The 18,432-nt window shown below is 48.6% G+C and overlaps 1 protein-coding gene across 2 annotated transcripts in view; it reads left to right on the forward strand.

The window, feature by feature from the left end:
* Positions 1-18,432, forward strand: part of IFRD2 (interferon related developmental regulator 2) — a 156,959-nt gene that overhangs the window by 12,178 nt on the left and 126,349 nt on the right. For both annotated transcript variants that reach the window (XM_078661262.1, XM_078661261.1), the window contains 3 exons: positions 1,881-2,000; positions 12,878-12,962; positions 13,918-14,042. In XM_078661262.1, coding sequence (XP_078517388.1) covers positions 1,881-2,000; positions 12,878-12,962; positions 13,918-14,042 — 330 coding nt within the window. The remainder of the gene's footprint in view (positions 1-1,880; positions 2,001-12,877; positions 12,963-13,917; positions 14,043-18,432) is intronic.

Raw genomic sequence — 18,432 nt, forward strand, 5'->3', positions numbered from 1 at the left:
ACGTCGTCCCTCCACCCCACGCCAGTGCATCTCTTCCCTCTAGTTTTGTGCCTCCACCGGCTCCGGCTTTTAATAGTTGGCGTCGTCCGCCTGTGTGCCTGTGTCAGCTGTTGCGTGCAGCGCCGCTCTGCGTTTGTTTGCTTTCTGCCGATAGTAATCTTGACGTATTCTCACAGGTCGTGGAGTTTCCTCCGAGGGTGCCAGGTCCTGGTAATTATAGGCCCTGCGCCAACGAAAGTCTCCCGCCTCGGCCCCGCCCGCCCTATCGGTGCGCGCCAGGTCAGGCAGGCCTCGTCAGCCTTGGGATCCCGTTCCGTGTGCTGACGCTGCGCGAGCCTCCTGCTGGCTCCATTCTTGCGTTGGATTGGCGTCCTTGTACAGAAATAGCTGCGAGCCGCCTCGGTGCGGCCCCACCCACCCTTCTTTTTTCCTTGCTTTAAGTTGAACTACTAGGTGACAGCCGCCCATCGGTATTTGCCAACGTTTGCAGAAGTATTTTCTCTTATTAATGCCGAATGAGATATATAATTTTATGAAGCTTACAAAATAGCATGTAGGGTGACCACCTTCCTGCAAGTCACTACGCAAGTGTTTTTCTGACCTGGCATTTTGCGTGACGCAATAGAACAGACTGGCTGTCGTAGGCTTGTTTTGCTTTTATATACCCAATTAGATTAACATCCCCGAAATCGGGGATTTATAAATGGGACGTTTAGGACTGGATATCGTTCGTGTCTGTAATGACCTCGAGTGAGGCGATCACCCTAATAGTAAGTTAATTTTGCAATGGGAAGGACGTGCTTTTGGTCAGAGGGGTTTCATTGTGTATGAAGTACATGAAAACGTCGTCATGGTATTTGTTGAGGTTTAGGGCTGACTATTGTCACAGTTTTGAGTTTTTAAAACCTATTTAGACCGGGTAATGTTACCCTGCTTGTGCAGGGCCTGGGTATTGCTTGCACAAGCTGCCCCTTGGACGTGTTTACTTCCGGTTTGTGATGTTTAGATGTCTGGCCGTCCAGTTAAATGCTACTGTTTCAGTTTTTTGACACAGCCAGAAGACTCGCATTAAGCAGTGGTGTAATCGTGAGTGTTGGGGTCGGTCTCTGATATATATTTTTCTTCTCCACAGCTTACTTTGGTGTTGTACGGAGATATCCTCTTATTTTAATGATCATGTACTTATCATGTCTTTGCTCTGTGTGAGAACAGTACCTAACTTTGTTGCTAGTAATATATTCATGTGCCTATATGGTTTTATGCACGACTTTCCCCCCCACTTTTTATGAATACGCATTATTTTTTTAACGGTAAACACAATCACTAATAGTGTTCATGAGCATCATGTGGCGTGTTGTCAGTGCAGAGCACTTGAGAAGGACGAAGTCCTGTGGTGTCAAAGAGCCATGCCATGTGGCAGTAGACCCTTTTATGTAGTGAAGGTGGTCAGTTTTCAGTGTGTTTGTCCGAATTATTGTATTAGAGGGTGGTGTTTCAAATGACACAGAAATAGCAACTCCTGCTAGTTGCAGTTGTGGTGTCTGCAGGGTCTCCTGTTCATACTTTGTGTGCAGGTGTGATGGGTGTCATACTGGTCTGTGTGGAGTGGCCCTGTGTACTATAGCTAGAAAGGGTGTGGAAGTAAGAGTCTAGATGCTGCAAAATTCTATTGTCTCTACTAAAATGGCTGCAGCAGATACGTAATGCATTGGACATGTATTTCAGAAATCGCCTTAAATCTATTCTACCCATCCATCATTCCTTTCTGTAAGGCTAACCTGCATGGCCTTTCCATTGTTGTACTTGGTGATTTACGTGGAAGGAGCCCCAACCCTTGGAGTGCCATCTTTGATACTTACCACTTCACTTTATTTTTCCAGGTTCCCGAGGCACAGCTGGAGCAGATTCACAGGCCAGCGACGATGACGAGGTTGCCAGTGAGGTGCAGAGCCACTACAGCAGCAACAGTGAAACCGCAAGTGTTGCGGAGGAAGGAACCGGTGAGTAGGCAGTGGGTTCTTTCTGGTATAATTGTCAGTCACTTCTCTTCTACATGAGCCTGGCTAAACCCCCCTCCCATGAAACTATATTTGCTGAATGTTTCACCAGGCTCTCTGTTTGGAAGTGGCCTCTACTTTTCCACCCAATTTAGTGTCTTCATATTGCCCCAATAGTTGCTGCTTTTTAGGGACCGTGCCATTACGGGCCCAAAGGTGTCTACTGCACTAGAGTACATGTGTTCCCCCCCCCCCCCCCGAGTGACGTTGAGTATTCTAATGTGCACGTTTCTTACCATGGAACCTCGAGACTTGCCTTCGGGCCATGGCTTCTGGATTTCATCAGTGACTTGCCCACAGTTATGTAATTGTGGTTAAGTTACTGTTGCACTTATGTTAAAATATTAAACGGGAAAAGGGGGGCAACCAGTGCGCAGCGCATACCACCGCTAATCCGCAAACTTTTAAGCATAGTTGCCTCATCTCCTATAGCTTGCTGCAGCGTAATAAACTGTCCCTCCAGGAACGCAGTTCCCATTGGGGTAAGCCGAAGTCTCTTCAGCCTTTCACATTCCCCCCCTCCTCCTGGGAATAGGGTGGGCAGGGTGCCTCAGCACTGGCACGGAGGGGCACAAACCGCTCGTCTAATCGTGCGTGTGCTCGTCCATTGAAGCTTGTGGTCTGTATATCGCCATATGTAATGGATTCGGTGCCACGTGGTCATGCCCGCTCGCAGTGTGTACTGTGAATTTGAGTTGAATATAACCAGTAGAACGCAAACAGTGCCTATGCACAATAGTAATAAAGGTACTTATTCAGTGCGCCTAATCCGTTCTATTCAAAAGGTAAGTAAGAGTCTCCCAGGCAATTCTGGGTTGTCTCCCAGCCCAAGCCATCAACACCGGACTACATCGGAGTCTGCTTCAGAACTGACAAGTGAGTGGAAGGGGTAGGTTAGTAAATAAGTAGAGAAAATTGTGCCACACGGGGGGGGGGGGGATGGGGGGGGTGAAAGCAAGTACCGCTGTGTGTGGTGCTGCATAAGCGGCCAGCGTAAGCGCCTCTCGAAGTGATGAATGGAGTTCACATCTGTCCAGTCAATCACTAAACCCGTTGATGAGATCCTCATCAGGGAGTCAGCATGGGGGCTTGGAGGGGCCCATGATGGCTGGGTTCATGAAGGGAGAGCTGGCAGCACCTTCATAGCAGTAGCGACGGCGCAGGGCACAGCAGCAGCCCCAGCGCCCGGCCTGCACCACCGCCCTAGACACTTGCAAAGTCAGTCTGGGTGGGTGCCCCAGGGGCACATGAATGTTATGAAAGTAACACGCCTCTCGCAAGAGGGCACATCCGGGCCAAAGAACTACCTGATGAAAGGAAGTACCAACAGACAAAGGGATACCAGGACTGTGAACTAATGTATCCACAGCAGGTAGGGAGAGGGGCACTCACCTTTCCCACTGGTAGAGACGTGGGGCCAGGCTTCAACGTCACCCCTTACACTGATCACATCAAGATCGACATTGCAATCCATCAGGGGCTGGCGGGAGCTGGACCCGGGCGTCCCAAAACTGCATGGAGGAGCCGAATAAACTGAGCCGGCGCTAAAGAGAGGGGGGCGGCTCACAGGCCCCTACCACAACTCAAGGCTGGAGACCAAGGTAAGCTGGGAGAGGAATTGCTGCCCCACCACCCCATCCCAAACAGTGCCTGCAAACAGGAGGGCTGGAAAACCTATGGAACGCATGGGTACTGTGTGGGAGCGATATCCAGAGCACCCTGAATTGAGCTTCTCAGTCAGTGGAAAGACTGACGGTAGGAGGGCCATGCACCCTCGTTTGCTACTGGTCAGGCAAACTAGGGCTCGTCTTTTCCTCTGTCTCCACCCCATCCACAGTTAACCGGCCCATGGGCTGGCCAGGTTCCGGAACACACATTGGGGCAATTTCGCAGGGCAAGTGCAAATGAGGGATTGAGCAATGCCCCAGCAACTTTACATGCCTCCGTCCCTCCCCACCTCCTCCACTCCAGTTAAAGTCACCTGCAGACCCAGAGACACTCTGTGAGCCAGACCGCTATGACGAGCAGGGGAGTGGAGTATGCGCTAAACTCTGGACTTTGCACCCCATACTCTAGAACCCAGCCTAAAAATCGAGCCTCTGCTAAAAAATCGTGACTTGAAGAAACTGTTCACAACCTCTTTCCTGTAGTTGCTTGCCTGTGAGATGGATCCAAAAAAGAACAAACCTGCGAGTGGTGCGCGCGCCATAGCGAGGCATGTGGTTTTAATTATCGCACCCATGTCTGGGCATGATAATTGAAACCACATGGCAGTGGTGTGGGTATCTGACACCAATAGGCCATGGGCGGAGCAATGCGCCCGCCTTTGGCCAATTGCGTGCGGTCTTTGATAAAAAGATGCACGCATGGGCCAAAAGGAAAAGCACAAGCGTGTGCGATTCCTAGGTCCGTTTTGAAACCCTCCTACATGAGGTCTCTCGCTGCACGAGCTGGGCTGTGCACTGCAACACAGGCGCGAGACCTAAAAAAGGGAGTGGGTTGAGGAGTAAGGGGTGGGGGAGAGGACGGATACAATTCTTTAAACATTTCCAACAACTCCCACACCGCCCCCACTCCAGCCCCTCAATCTGGCTGAGTACAGACCCCAACCACAGCCACCAGGGGCTAACCATGCAGAACGATAAGGGAGTCATTCCATCTCTGAGGGGGAACACTATTCACCCAGTGTACCCCCAGTCAAAGAGAAGAGGGATGGGTGGCTGGAACAGGGAAGCAAACTGTGACCACCAGGCACCAATCGGGGGCATCCCCACATCTCAACAGCAAAATATTAATGGATTGGAATGCCAATCGGATACAGCCCAGGGGCTCTCAGCCCGAGGGGCTCCAGCAGCAGCCATCCCACTCTAATATCTACTGCCGATGCGGTCAGTCATCATCACTTATGCAACTATAGTCATCAGTTCCATGGGTGGCGTAGAGATTGCCCCAGCCCGCGGGAGTCTTCTGATTAATTTAGCAACTGCCTTGAGGTCGGTGAAAAAGGAGCTCCACCCTTGACGTGCGTTGCTCGAGTTGGACAATCCGTTCATCATGGCTGGAGACCTTTTCTTTTAAGCATTCAAATCTGTCAGTTAGTGAGTCTGTTTTACTATCTGTAGCTGCAAGAGACGGTTTGAGATCCTTAAAAATCACCCATATGTCAGACTCGACTCCTGGGATGATCTGCTGTCAGCCATAATATCTTGAGAGGTATCCTCCAGTGGCTGTCTCTGAGCCTCGGGCCAATCTGTGTTGCTCAAATGGCAGTTTTGACTGCTGGGTATATGTTTTCCCCATGTCAACTGCCGCAGGGAATCTGTGCCCAGCCATATTTATCTTCACAGCCCCTTCTGTGTGGGCCCATCCCACCCCTAACAGATCGGGGGAGGGGTGGTATGTGCAGACCCCCCACCTGGGGGGAGGACACCTCCAAAGTGGTAGCCTCAGAGTGATGAGTCCCTGTAGTTTCAGTTGACCATGGATCGCCATTGCTTTTAGGGCCAACCCTAAAATCGATGTCATTGAGACCTCTCAGGTAGAATGGGGCGAGATATGAGTTTTCTCCATAGAGCGTACCAATCACAAATCTTGGCGGGGCGCTCTTATCTATCGACCCACTGGCAACAGAGCTAATTTTTCCAGCAATCTCAGAGGCTATTGCCCCCCATGTCTTGGCTGCAAATAACTTCCTCTTAGTAGGGGACTTTAACTTCCATGCAGAGCTTCTATCTGACCCTCACACAAGTGATCTTATAAACAGTCTCAATACTTTAGGACTCTCTTAACGTGCTGTCGGCCCTACTCACGGCAGGACATACCCTGATCTACTCCTGACCAACCCTCCCCCTCCCCCGCCCCCCCCAGAAACCGACCTACCTTTCCCTATTCTATGGTTGGATAAGGTGCCGCCTGCATGACTCATTAAGCGTACCCCCACCCTTGAATAAAATCAAATTAAGTCGACCTTGGAACACAATCAATTCTGATTCCTTTACTGCCAACTTCTCCCCCATCTCTGTCTGAGTTGGCCAATCCCAACCATGGCGCCAGAGCTCTCGACCTTGCCATTACCACTACTCTTGATCACATTGCCCCCAAGAAACAAACCAAATGCCTCATTAAACTCTCCCCCTGGTTCGCCCCCCAAACGTAAGATTGACAAACTTGCCGCCAGGAAGGCGGAACGTAAGTGGAGGCATTCTAAGGATAGTAGGCGTTCTAAGGATAGTAGTGACAAACCGCACTATAAGACTACTCATCAGAAATACATCAATCACAAGCTCGGGACGAAAACAGTTCTCCTGGCAGTGACAGAGGAAGCACGGAGGCTCCTGGACCAAGGCGGCACAGCAGCAATTATTTTGCTTGACCTCAGTGCCGCCTTTGACACTGGATCATAACATCTTGCTCACTCGACTAAAACATCTAGGTGTGACAGATTTGTCTATCACCTGGCTTCAATCCTTTTTGAAAGACCGTTTTTTCCAGGTCTCAGAGGGTGCCACCTCATCAAACCGATGGCCTCTTAGCTGTGGAGTCAGACAGTGATCTTCCCTGAGCCCCACGCTTTTTAACGCCTATATGGAGCCATTGGCTGGGATAGTGCTTCCTTTAGGTATCCAAATTATTACCGATGCAGATGACACCCAACTGGTGATGACACTAAACCACCCTGTGGGGTCATCTAGCACCTTGGGCACTTGCCTAGAAGCGGTAGCCGAATGGATGGCACTATCTCACCTTAAGCTAAACGGGGACAAGACAGAACTGATTTTCCTGGGTAAGTCTCCTTCACCCAGCTTGGCTCCGGTGTGGCCTACCTGTCTCTGCACCATGCCGGCCCCTAAAGATCAGATAAAGAGCTGGGCGTGTGGCTGGCTAGCGCCCTTTGTTTTAACTACCAAGCCACCAAACTCTCCGCTACCTACTTCAGCCTGATGAGGTTGTTGAGGAAAAGTTTGCCTTTACTCCCCTTTCAGGCTGGAAGGATTATGGTTCAAGCCCTCATACTGTCCCGCCTAGATGTCGGAAATGCTCTGTATTTGGGCGCGCCATTGGCCACTATCAAACTGCTGGTGACTCAGAACTGTGCGGCCCGCTTACTCCTGGAGCTTCACCGGAGGCATTCAGCGTCATCTGCTTTGAAGAAGCTCCACTGGCTGCCAATCCAATCCAGAATCCGATTCAAGGCTATGTGCTTAGCTCACAGAGCCATGTGGAAATCAGGACCCGCAATGATTCGCTCTCTTGTTACCCCCTGTCAACCTTCTAGAAGTCTGAGTTCTAGTACGGCCTTCCTTGCTACCACAAGGAAAGTACGCCGAGCCAGATGGGGTGGACGTTCATTTTCCTGGAATGCCTTAATTTTCTGGAACACTTTGCCACCCACTCTACGCAGCGAACCTAACCTACAGGTCTTCCGCAGACTCCTGAAAACCTTTCTCTTTCACTCATTGTCTGGCTCTGTTCTCCGCCCGCCCGGTCCGAGCGCTACAAGGCCTCCTGGTAGAAGTGCGCTATATAAACCCAATTTTCATTTCATTCATTTCATAGACGAGTCCAAAAAAGAATACTTGGGCACCAGAATCACCCTTACAGCTAATTCGCAGAAGGAACTTTACACTATTGTCAAGGAATTCACTAATCCTCCCTCTTATCGACAACCGCTAATTGCTTCCCAGGAGTGGGTGAACTCCCTTTCCACATTCTTTGTCGGAAAGATCAATGATATTCATAAACTATTTCCCCAATCATCAGACCTCACACCCAGTGGGTGTAATCCTTACCCCATATCTTTCCAAATTGTCCCCCTCACTGACTTCCGTACAGTTTCAGAGGACTAAGTACTACCAACTCTTAATCCTATAAAGTCAGGTTCCCCTAATGATCCCGCCTCTGTACAAGTCCTATCCAAAATTGTCCCCGTTTTCCCTCCCTCATCTTACTGTACTATTTAACCATTCCCTGTCCCCGTCCATAGTCCCTACCCTCTGGAAAGAGGCCATAATCAGACCTGTTTAAAAAAAGCCTTCTGCGGATCCCAAGCAGTTATCCAACTACTGACCAATATCCCTTCTGCCATTCTTTGGCAAAATTCTGGAGTCTCTGGTTAACAGCCAACCTACCCATCACCTGGAAAATAATAAACTACTGGATCCCTCCCAATCAGGATTTAGGGCATTCCACAGCACCAAAACGGCCCTACTTAAAATGGTCGACAATATCTGACTTTTCCTGGACGCCAGGCAATCAGCTATACTGGTCTTATTTGACCTGTCGGCTGCCTTCGACACCATCTCGCGTGGCATCCTTCTAGATCGCCTACGCATATCTGGTGTCGAAGGCGCAGCCCTGAATTGGCTCAGGAGCTATATGACGGACCGCTTCTCTAAAGTTCAAATAGGAGACTTCTCCTCGGATAGCCAAATTATCGACAAAGGTGCCCCCAGGGCTCCATTTTGAGCCCTAAGTTATTCAACCTGTACGTGTCCCCTTGGCCAAACTTATTGAATCTTTTGGGTTGCAAACAGTGTCTTACGCAGATGACACTCAGCTGTTAATCACTATGAGATCAGATGTCACCGAGACCAAAACGCGGAACAATGACTGGTGGCCCTCTATCCTAGGACCTTGTCCTCCTAAGATGGCTGCACGTAACCTTGGTGTAATTCTAGACTCCAAACTTTCAATGTCCGACCACATTAACAATCTGGTCCGCACTTGGTATGGACTAATGCGCAGTCTTAGAAAAATATTCAAGTGGATTCCACTTTCCTCCCGCATGCCCCTTGTACAGGGACTAATTATTAGCCGCCTGGACTACAGTAACTCTCCTCTTGCCTCTACTGATGTAGAACTCCTGGCCAAGCAGAATACAGCGGCCAGACTGGTCCTTAATCTGCACCCGCGTTCTCCTTCTGTGCCCAGCCTAAGGACCCTGCACTGGCTTCCAATCAAAAAGAGGATCCAATTCGAACTGTGCTGTCTGGTGCATAAGACGCTCAATAATAAAGGACCTCACTACCTAGCTAAAAAAACTCGCTATACACCAACAGGCGAGAACCCTTGGATCCAATAGTAAATACCTTCTGACAGTGCCGAAGGTCTGCACCGTCAGAAATGGTGGTAGATCCTTCTCCCTGGTAGTCCCCGAAACTTGGAATACACTGCCTTTACCCCTCCGCCTGGAAACAGACCACAAGAAGTTCCGTAGACTCCTTAAAACTTGGCTATTCTAGCCCAGTCCTCTCAATCTGGCTGTCACGTTTTTCCTGCCTGTCCGGAGTACTAGCAAGCGCTATGAGACCTTTGTGGTGATATATGCACTCAATTTCCTCTGGCTCAATGTCTACGATAAAGTTCAGCCTGGATTTTTGTTTCCCCACGGCCGTTGCAGCTCCTCAACAGTACCTCTGTTTTCGCACTACTCCCAACAGGAAGAGCCTCCGCTGGCCCAGGGCCCCTAGCACAATTCGCCTGCGCCACAGTGCAGCTCACCCCATCCTCCTTGCAGCGACAGGTTTCAAACTATTTCAGCTATGGCTTTTCCTATACTTGTATGTGCACATTTCATCTTTTACGATTAATCATTTTTAAAAAAACGCTTGAGCCACAATTTTCATAAGCATTCTGAAAGAGCAAGTGTCCTTAGTATTCATCATGTTTACCTGGTCTCTGCAGCACCGATTGTGCCACCCTTGGAGGCCCTGTACCGTAACACCCACACACTGCCATTGCAGGCTGCATGTTTTGGTGTAGAGAAATGTGGTGATTCGACATGGCTCACATCCCTGTGTGCCATGCCTGCAATTCACTGTCTGGGCCAAGGTAACTCACTCCTCTAGCAAGGTGCACCAGCCCTCAGGTGAGGCTACAGTGGCATGAACCCTGTACCCATAGTGTCTAAGTCCATTCTTAGACCTTGTAAGTGTAGTAAAGCCATAAAGAATATATGGTCTGGGAGTTGGTCATTACGAACTCCACAGCTCCATAATGGCTTTACTAAAACCTTATAAGTTTGGTAGCCAGTGGGTGATTTAATGTAAAATGAACCCACAGAGCATTTTGAAGATGCCCCCTGAAAAACGACCAGCCCTGGTGTGGTTCTTGAATGGCTGCCTGCTATTTGCCAGCCACCACCAGACTGGTTTCTGGACCCCTGGGTAGAGGGCCTCTGCTCTGTGTGTCCAGAAACAAACCGCATCCTGGGCAGAGGTGTCGTGCCCCCTCCCCCGGGATGGGTTGGGTCCACAAAGGGGAAGCTTCAAATGCCTGCGGCCTTTGCAAAGCTGTCCCTGCCATTTACTTCCACCAACACCTGGCTCCCACCGGTTCTTCCCCCATTAGGAGCGGGAGAATCAGCAGGAATACCCGTTTAGGAGGAAAGGTGTTCCCACCTTTGCCAACCCCACCCCCTCCGGTGGGGGAGGCGAGGTTAACCACACATCTCCGTCCCCTCCATCTTCAAGATGAGGGACCCAAACAGTTAGGATACACTTTTTATTGGAGGCTGAATTCCTTTGCGAAGGCTTGATTTTTACCAAGATTACGAGGTAATGAAGGAGGGATACAGGCCTAGACTATAGGCACTTTAAAGTATTTGCAAACCTTGGCCAATACTAACTTAAAAAAAGAAGTAATTTCTATTTAAACATTTTTTTTTTTTTTAACATTCTCAACCCTCCCGTGTTCTTTTCCCCTAAGCTCCATTGTTTTTTTTAATCATTCTCAGTTTCTTTCCTACCCACCCAGTCTTGGTATCTTCTCCCCTCTCCCTCATATAAGGAAAAAAGTTCTATAAAGCAGCCAGCACTGACCACTATATATCTTTTTTTGATTCCTCCCCTTATTCGCACCCCCCCCCCCCCAACCCGATTGCCAATAGTTCGTCCATTGGCAAGACCGGTTGGCTTTGCCAGCGCTTGGTGTTTAATAACATCTAGTCATGTTGCCGAGCAGCCACGCTGCTCTACAAGAGGGCTAAAAGACGTTGGCCAAGCCAATAGCTCACACATAGGTGAGACCTGTTGGCTTTGTCAATACTTGCTCTCTTTTTAAAAGCACTCCGAGAATGCATGCATTTCCCCGTCTATTTTCCCACCTCTCCCAGCACGCTCTACTTAATTGCCTTTGAGCTACGATGGTTACATTTTTACACAGAATCGCCCTTCCACGTGCTCTCTGGTGCACATTCCTTTTTAACACCTTCGCTGCGGCGGCTATTCCGCTGCAGCGCTAAGTGCTGGTGACGGAACCGCTCCGTCACCAGCCTTGGTTGAGCTGTGCTCATGGCAGAGCGATTCCGTCATGGCCCTGGCCGCTCAATAGAATGTGCCACGCAGGCGCGAAATCAGGGCCGCGCAGGTGCGTCGGGCGGGCCATGACGGAACCGCTCCGCCATCAGCACAGCGCCACCGCGGCTGATGACGGAGCGGTTCCGTCATCAGCATGGAAGGAGTTAAACAATTCCAGCTATGGCTTTTCCTATACTTGTATGTGCACATTTCATCTTTTACGATTAATCATTTAAAAAAATGCTTGAGCCACAATTTTCATAAGCATTCTGAAAGCGCAAGTGTCCTTAGTATTCATCATGTTTACCTGGTTCTCTGCACATTTTTTATAACCTTTGAAACATGTCCTTTCCCACAACGTTGTCCTTTGAGCTGCTGTCACATACTGTTGTACAGCTTCACCCTTTCGAGCCACTCTCCTGTGATCTTTAGCTCCATGTTGCACTCATCATGGGTTCCAGGCAGCATGACTAAAACCATTGGCAAAGCCAATAGGTCCCAAAGCAAGATCTATGCCAGTCCTTGTTACATTGGTAGTATAAATAGAATTGTCGTCTATGAAAGCTTTTGGTAAAGCTAATTGCAGCTCGTTATGATTTAGCAGAATTTCAACTAGATATACAACAAAGGCACTTGAACCCTAGACCTTAGTCTGAGACTCCAAGACATTAAAATACCTAGACACTAGAGCCGCTCTGTTGAGCTGGGTACAAAACATACTGATAGCTTACAGAAGTGGAATTGAATAATGCTCCATAGTGACTGCAAGTTAAGTTTTCCCTTATTAACAAACATGGATTTATTTTTTTCAGTAAAGCAAGTTATTGACAGTTCTCTTACTGGAGTCCTCTTTTAAATGCACTGTGACGACGCAATATCAAGCACACGCATGATCATGGTGGTAACAGGCGTCAGCCCATATTGTTTAGGCTTATGGTCAGAGACCGTTTATAAAACTTGTCGGCTTTACTTGACATTGTCTGCCATACTTCAGGTGACCCCCAAAACTGGAAATGTTAAGTTGCTCTAGTCAGAGTAGATTGCAAACTCGTTCCCTGTGTGACTGGTTTCTACACCTATATTAAACAAATGGTCTCTGTTTCCAGATACCTAAGAGCCTTGCTAGTTTATTCAGATAACAACCAACACACACTGGGGTCGATTGTGAAAATATGGTATTGTGTACAAAAAAGGGGAGAAATGCTCCTCTTTTAGGTGTCCCCTCACTCACCAGGGTTGCCCCACGGTGACATGCTTCATCATTGGGGCCATCCCAGTCCTCTACGGGCTGGGGCGTGCTGCGACTTGCGAAAGTTACGTAGGAGCACTTTATTAGACTATGTGTGGTGCATGTGTATTTGAGGAGTGGACTATGTGATGTGTGTTTCTACACCTCCCAAGACCTTTCATAACTGCAAGTAAACCCTGTGGCTTACAACACCCCTCACAGTTGGGGCTGGCTCCAACCTATAAATAGTCTTTGTATCTGTCTTTTCACTTTGAGAATTTTTATCTATATTTCAGGGAGTGATTCGGTGGATGAGCAGACTCTGCAGGACGAGCGGGAGGATAAGCTGAAAGAATGCATTGATAACGTGATGGATAAGAGGTGAGCCAACATTGTGTGCCACGTTTGAATTTCTGTTGTGTGCCATGTGTTTAAACAAGAAATGCAAAAAATGAAATGTTTGTGTTCTGACAAGTAGGTCCAACAGGCAGTTTTTAGATGGAGGTGCAAAGCAATAAGGGCCTTTATAGAAACACAGAGAAGGAATCGTGCTACATGGATTAATTTATGACTGAAGACGTGGTCCCATCAGTAAAGTTTTTTTAACTTTCGAGTTAGTTTTAGTGACTGTGCTTTTGTGGACTAAGCAAATGAGGTTCCTGGTATCCCATGTAAATACTAACCCGGGGTATGGTTGTAGCTGTGGGATTTGATTTGAAGGTGCCCCTACACTGGCTCTTTTTTTGTTGGGTCTGTTAGTGAGGGCTATCTGCGCACATTTGTATGGTTCCTTATCTGGACCAGAGAACAATTACAGTTTAAATTTCCTATCCCCTTGTCTATCTATAAGCAATGTTATCAAAAAGAGTGCCCCTGTCCAGTGTGCTGAGAACACTGATGCGTTTTCTCACTGCCTTTTCCCCTGACCTTTCCCTTGTTGACCCAGCGTGACCTTAGTGAAGTAGTGTGGCTCACTGGTTAGAGGCGGCAGACCCGAGAGCAGAGGACGGCCCGGGACCAGGGTTCGATTCCCGGCCCGGCAGGTTTCTGGACCAGGGTCAGCGGACTTGATAATTCTCTCGCCTCGGTGCCCACTCTGATCAGCGATCACACTCGGCAACTCTGGGCATTAGCTTGCCTCATCTTCACTAACGGCCCCACCAGACCGCCGGGGATGCCTGGTCTCACCCTGGAGATACCCATTAAGGGACCATCTCTCAGGGAAGCCAGGAAGGGTTTCGCAGCGGTCGAAGCGCCTTGGGACCCTACGGGTAAGTAGTGCGCTATATAAATGCCTATACATTTACATTTACATTTATACATTTTCTCGTTCTAGTGCTAAAACCCGCCAGGCGGCACTGGAGAGCCTGCGGCTTGCCTTGTCTGCTAGGATCTTGTATGACTTCCTGCTGGAGCGGCGTCTCACTCTCACAGATGCTTTGGAGCGATGTATGAAGAAAGGTAGGTTGCATCTTACAACTGGCGTCTGTCTTCGTGCAGTCAGAGCGGCGGTGGGGAAGGGATCTTTCCCCTGATCACATTTTCCCTATCTTCGGAAAACCTGAAGTTACTTTTCTGCCCCATGTGTTTAATTGCATAAGGAACATCCACAGGCACCTGCCGGCATAATTGAATGATTTACACTCTCCGATCCCTTCTGTCTCATCTCCTAAAATGTCACCTGGTATAATTATCACTGTTTGGAATGTGGAACTACCAATGAAGCACATTTTAAGCCTTGTGCCTTGCTGCCTATCACTGCCTGGCGTTAAAAATACCCCAACCCCACCCCGACATTTGTACAGAATTTTATAAACTCATGTAGTTGTTCAATGGGCAGGATTCCAAAAAAGTACTTGTCATGTAAATAAATTAATGTGTTCATTTTGATGCTATGCAGTGATGTGACTAACTGTAACAGTCCCATTATATCTGAGCTCTGATATTAATCTATTTTAATATTTTAGCGATCATATTCTATCGGACTGAACATTCTAGCATGGCTTTGATTATTCCCCCCCCCCCCCCCCCTTCTACAAATCTGCATACAGGAGCTCTACATAGACCAGAAGTGCCAGATCCATAGTTGGACTGCCCTATACTGTGTGCACCTACAGACTAACCTCCCTCCCGCTGTCCATGTGCCCGTCCCCCCCCTCCCGCTGTCCGTGTGCCCCCCCCCTCCCGCTGTCCGTGTGCCCCCCCCCCTCCCGCTGTCCGTGTGCCCCCCCCCCTCCCGCTGTCCGTGTGCCCGTCCCCCCCCTCCCGCTGTCCGTGTGCCCGTCCCCCCTCTCCCCCCGCTGTCCGTGTGCCCGTCCCCCCTCTCCCCCCGCTGTCCGTGTGCCCGTCCCCCCCCCCCCGCTGTCCGTGTGCCCGTCCCCCCCCCCTCCCGCTGTCCGTGTGCCCGTCCCCCCCCCTCCCGCTGTCCGTGTGCCCGTCCCCCCCCCCCCCCCCTCCCGCTGTCCCTGTGCCCGTCCCCCCTCCCGCTGTCCGTGTGCCCGTCCCCCCTCCAAAAGTTCCCAAAACCATGTTAATGGCAGAACGGGTGCTATAGAACTGCCCACTAAGGCAGTGAAATCGCTTGCCGTGGCTACACTCAGCGGTCCGGGCATTCCTATTTTAACTCGTCCCGCCACTATGTAAAGGGCAGTATTCTTTCTAACCGTTGAATCCCCCCGCCCCCCGTCTGTCCTTGCCTCATACAAGTGACCTATTTCTATATTTCTCCCTGAAAAAATTGAAACGGGCCTAAACATCTCCGAATGGGATAATTTACTATCGGTAAAGATCATTTGTGCGTCCAGTAATCATATTACCGGCAGAGCAATACTACCGGCCTGACTGCGCACGCATAGTGCGCTCCCACACACAGCGGCGGTTGTAGGGCGTGTGCTGGAAGGTAGTTTCCGCATATACAACACAAGCTTTCTATTGAAGCAGTGTTTCAATGTCCAGCATCAAGTTATGTGGCACATATTTCTATGGTGCGCATGCTGTCCCTAGCATGGCGTTGCAGCAGATTTCAAGGCATTGCTTTTATTACCTGGACTTTACATCGTTATTACGGGCACTCGGACATTAGACTCTTATTTGGAGTCACGTTTATAATGTTACTATATTTGCAACAGATTTTATTTTGAGCTGATGCACAATAGTGTGAACCATGCAGCGCGCAACCAAACATAACTATTGGAATCTGTTTCCTAATATTAGCTGTTACATGCACAGTATAGATGTTAAAGTTAAACTTATTTTAGAGTCACAATCCTTGCAGCCAATACTCTAATTAAATGCGTTCTGCATGTTGGTCACAGTGCTTTACGCGAAGGCGACCTCTTCATTAAATGTTATCGCAGTGAGACCCGTGATGAATAACATGCTGTTTCCAAAAGAAATTCAGTTGCGTGCAAACATACTGTTGCACAGTCCACGGAAGTCTACAGTATTATGGCAAAAACTGCTTTCAAGCGCATACCACATGTGTGGGTCTTTGTGTTTTTGTGTGGCATTTGCCAGAGATTAAACTATTGGCATTGTAAATGACAATGCCATTTATTTATCTGTTTTCAAAACCAAAACATAAATACAAATTTTGTCACTTACAATGCCAATAGCTCAAACTTTTCAAAAGGCGAAACCATTGCAATGTAATTGCTTGTTTTTAGGTTTGACAGCACAGCAGTCGCCAAATCTAAAGAAGAGCTTTCAGAGGTACTACAGAGTCGCTTCGGCTCCGCTTACACATTGGTGACGGTATACATGCTTTGATTGGGTAGAAGTTGTGTTCTTCCAAAGAAAAGTGCTACAGATTATTTTGTTTATACTGATGCCTGCACCAGTAGCAGTATGGCTGCCTAGAGAAGTGTAGCTTGACCTTTCGTGGGAACGCACGTGGAATTATAATGTCATTAAAGTGTCTTAGATAAGCAGATAATTTGGTTTTTTTCTCTGGCAGAAGCGCGGATCATAGTGGAAGCACACATAAAGAGTGCTTGTGTTGCACTTAATGGCTTGTGGCAAAGCTTGCACTCGATGCAACAGGACTAAGTGGCATATTTACAAGGGCCGGTGATAAATATCGCAAAGCGCGCTTAGCGCTTGCATATTTATCGCCGGCTATCTCTGGAATTTATCGCCCGGTTAGCACGTTATCAACAGCGCTTATCGCTGAGGCGATAAAAATTCAAGAGAGAGTGTGGATATCACCATTTTCCATGGTGGCAAACGGCGATATCCTAGATTATATGGCTTGTGGTCTTAGCCACAGAATCCACCCCCATGTTAAGTATGCCTTAGTCAGGAATTTAACGTCTGCTAAATTCCTGCGTTAAGGCATACTTAACGCGATTTAAATAATCGCTACCCTTCCTTGTTAATATTGTGAAGCTGCCTTCGTGATATTTTCCCTGGTTAGTTTCACAGCCACGCCTACTTTGCATCTCATTAGCGATGCAAAGTTAGTCGTGCTGGAAACGTGCGCTAAGTCAGCAAAACACACGATGGCGTGTCTTTGCTGATAAGGCGATAAATTTATCGCCGCTTTTTGGCCGAAAACGGCCGCCAAAGCGGCGATAATTTTATAGCGCCGCCTTGTTAATATGCCTCTAAATTGGTTATGGTGGCAAGTCTGTGATCATGGCTATAGGCCTGATCTGTTATGATCAAGGCAGTAGGCCTGACATTTATTTTGAAAAGCAGGTGTTAGTCTATAGGCATTTATGGGTAGATTGTTGTCGCTTTATTTTTAAATGTTACATAGAGATAGTTTGCTACCTTGACACCACCATATTAGTAGGAAAGGGATTTGGTGTTGGTTTCCCACGACACACTGTGGCATTCTCTCTGTGAATCCTTGCTAGGCTTAGTGGAGATAATATTTTGTTTAGCCAGCTGTAAATCTGTATACATTTCTAATGTTGTGATGGTGTGCCTGATAGTTCCCTTGTGGAAAAATGTATGCTCAAGACAGTAGGTCTGAGTTGGTTATGGTGACAGGCTATAGTCCTGACTGGTGCAGTCGGAAACCTGTCCAGTGCCATAGGTCTGATCAGCTTATGAAAAGTTATGACCAGGGCAGTGGTCCTGGCTTAACTTACTGTGAAAAGCATTTGTTTAAAGCCAATAGGCTTTATGACATTGCTACAGGCTGTAGACCGGTATTTGGTTACATGTAATCTCAGATAAGCTTAGTAGGCAAGGGTCCAACACCTCCTGGAAGGAGAATTTCACTGTGATAAATCTAATTTGGCCCTATTAAGATGGGTTGTTTAGAGTTCTGTAAACTATAATTTTGTACAGATTTGTTATTTTCATAACTGCACGATGGTTGCCAGTTAATGCGGACATCAGTAGAAATGTGTTGGATAGTGTCAAGCCAATGCTAAAGGCCTTTTCAGTTGAGTGGTAAAAGATATCATATAGCTTAGGTGTGATCTGTTCATAATAAAAGGTTATGGCAACCCCACTAGGCCAGATTCACTTATTGTGAATAACGTGTTAAAGGATGTTGGACAGGCCGCATGGTCGGGCTGCCCCCTCCCCGCAATGGGACCTGGACCCTGGCTCCCCCTGCATCCCCAGCCAGAGTCCCCGACGACCACCCGAAGTACACTGCAATTCCTCACCCACAAGACACCAGCTCCGAACCCAGCTGGCCCGGGTCACCATCCACACCACGGCCTCGGCCCAGCCGCCATCTTGGGCCACTACAGCACGAGGCCGCGTGGCCTCAACTCGACCCTCACCCTGGGCCCGGCCGGGCCCGACATCGAGGCACCAACCTCCCCCCGGGAGGCAGAGTGACCACTTGGCGAGTCAATGGGAGAAAGGAATCGTCAACGGCTCTCCTCCG

The sequence above is a fragment of the Lissotriton helveticus genome, chromosome 9 (assembly GCF_964261635.1).
Source record: "Lissotriton helveticus chromosome 9, aLisHel1.1, whole genome shotgun sequence".
Classification (NCBI taxonomy): domain Eukaryota; kingdom Metazoa; phylum Chordata; class Amphibia; order Caudata; family Salamandridae; genus Lissotriton; species Lissotriton helveticus.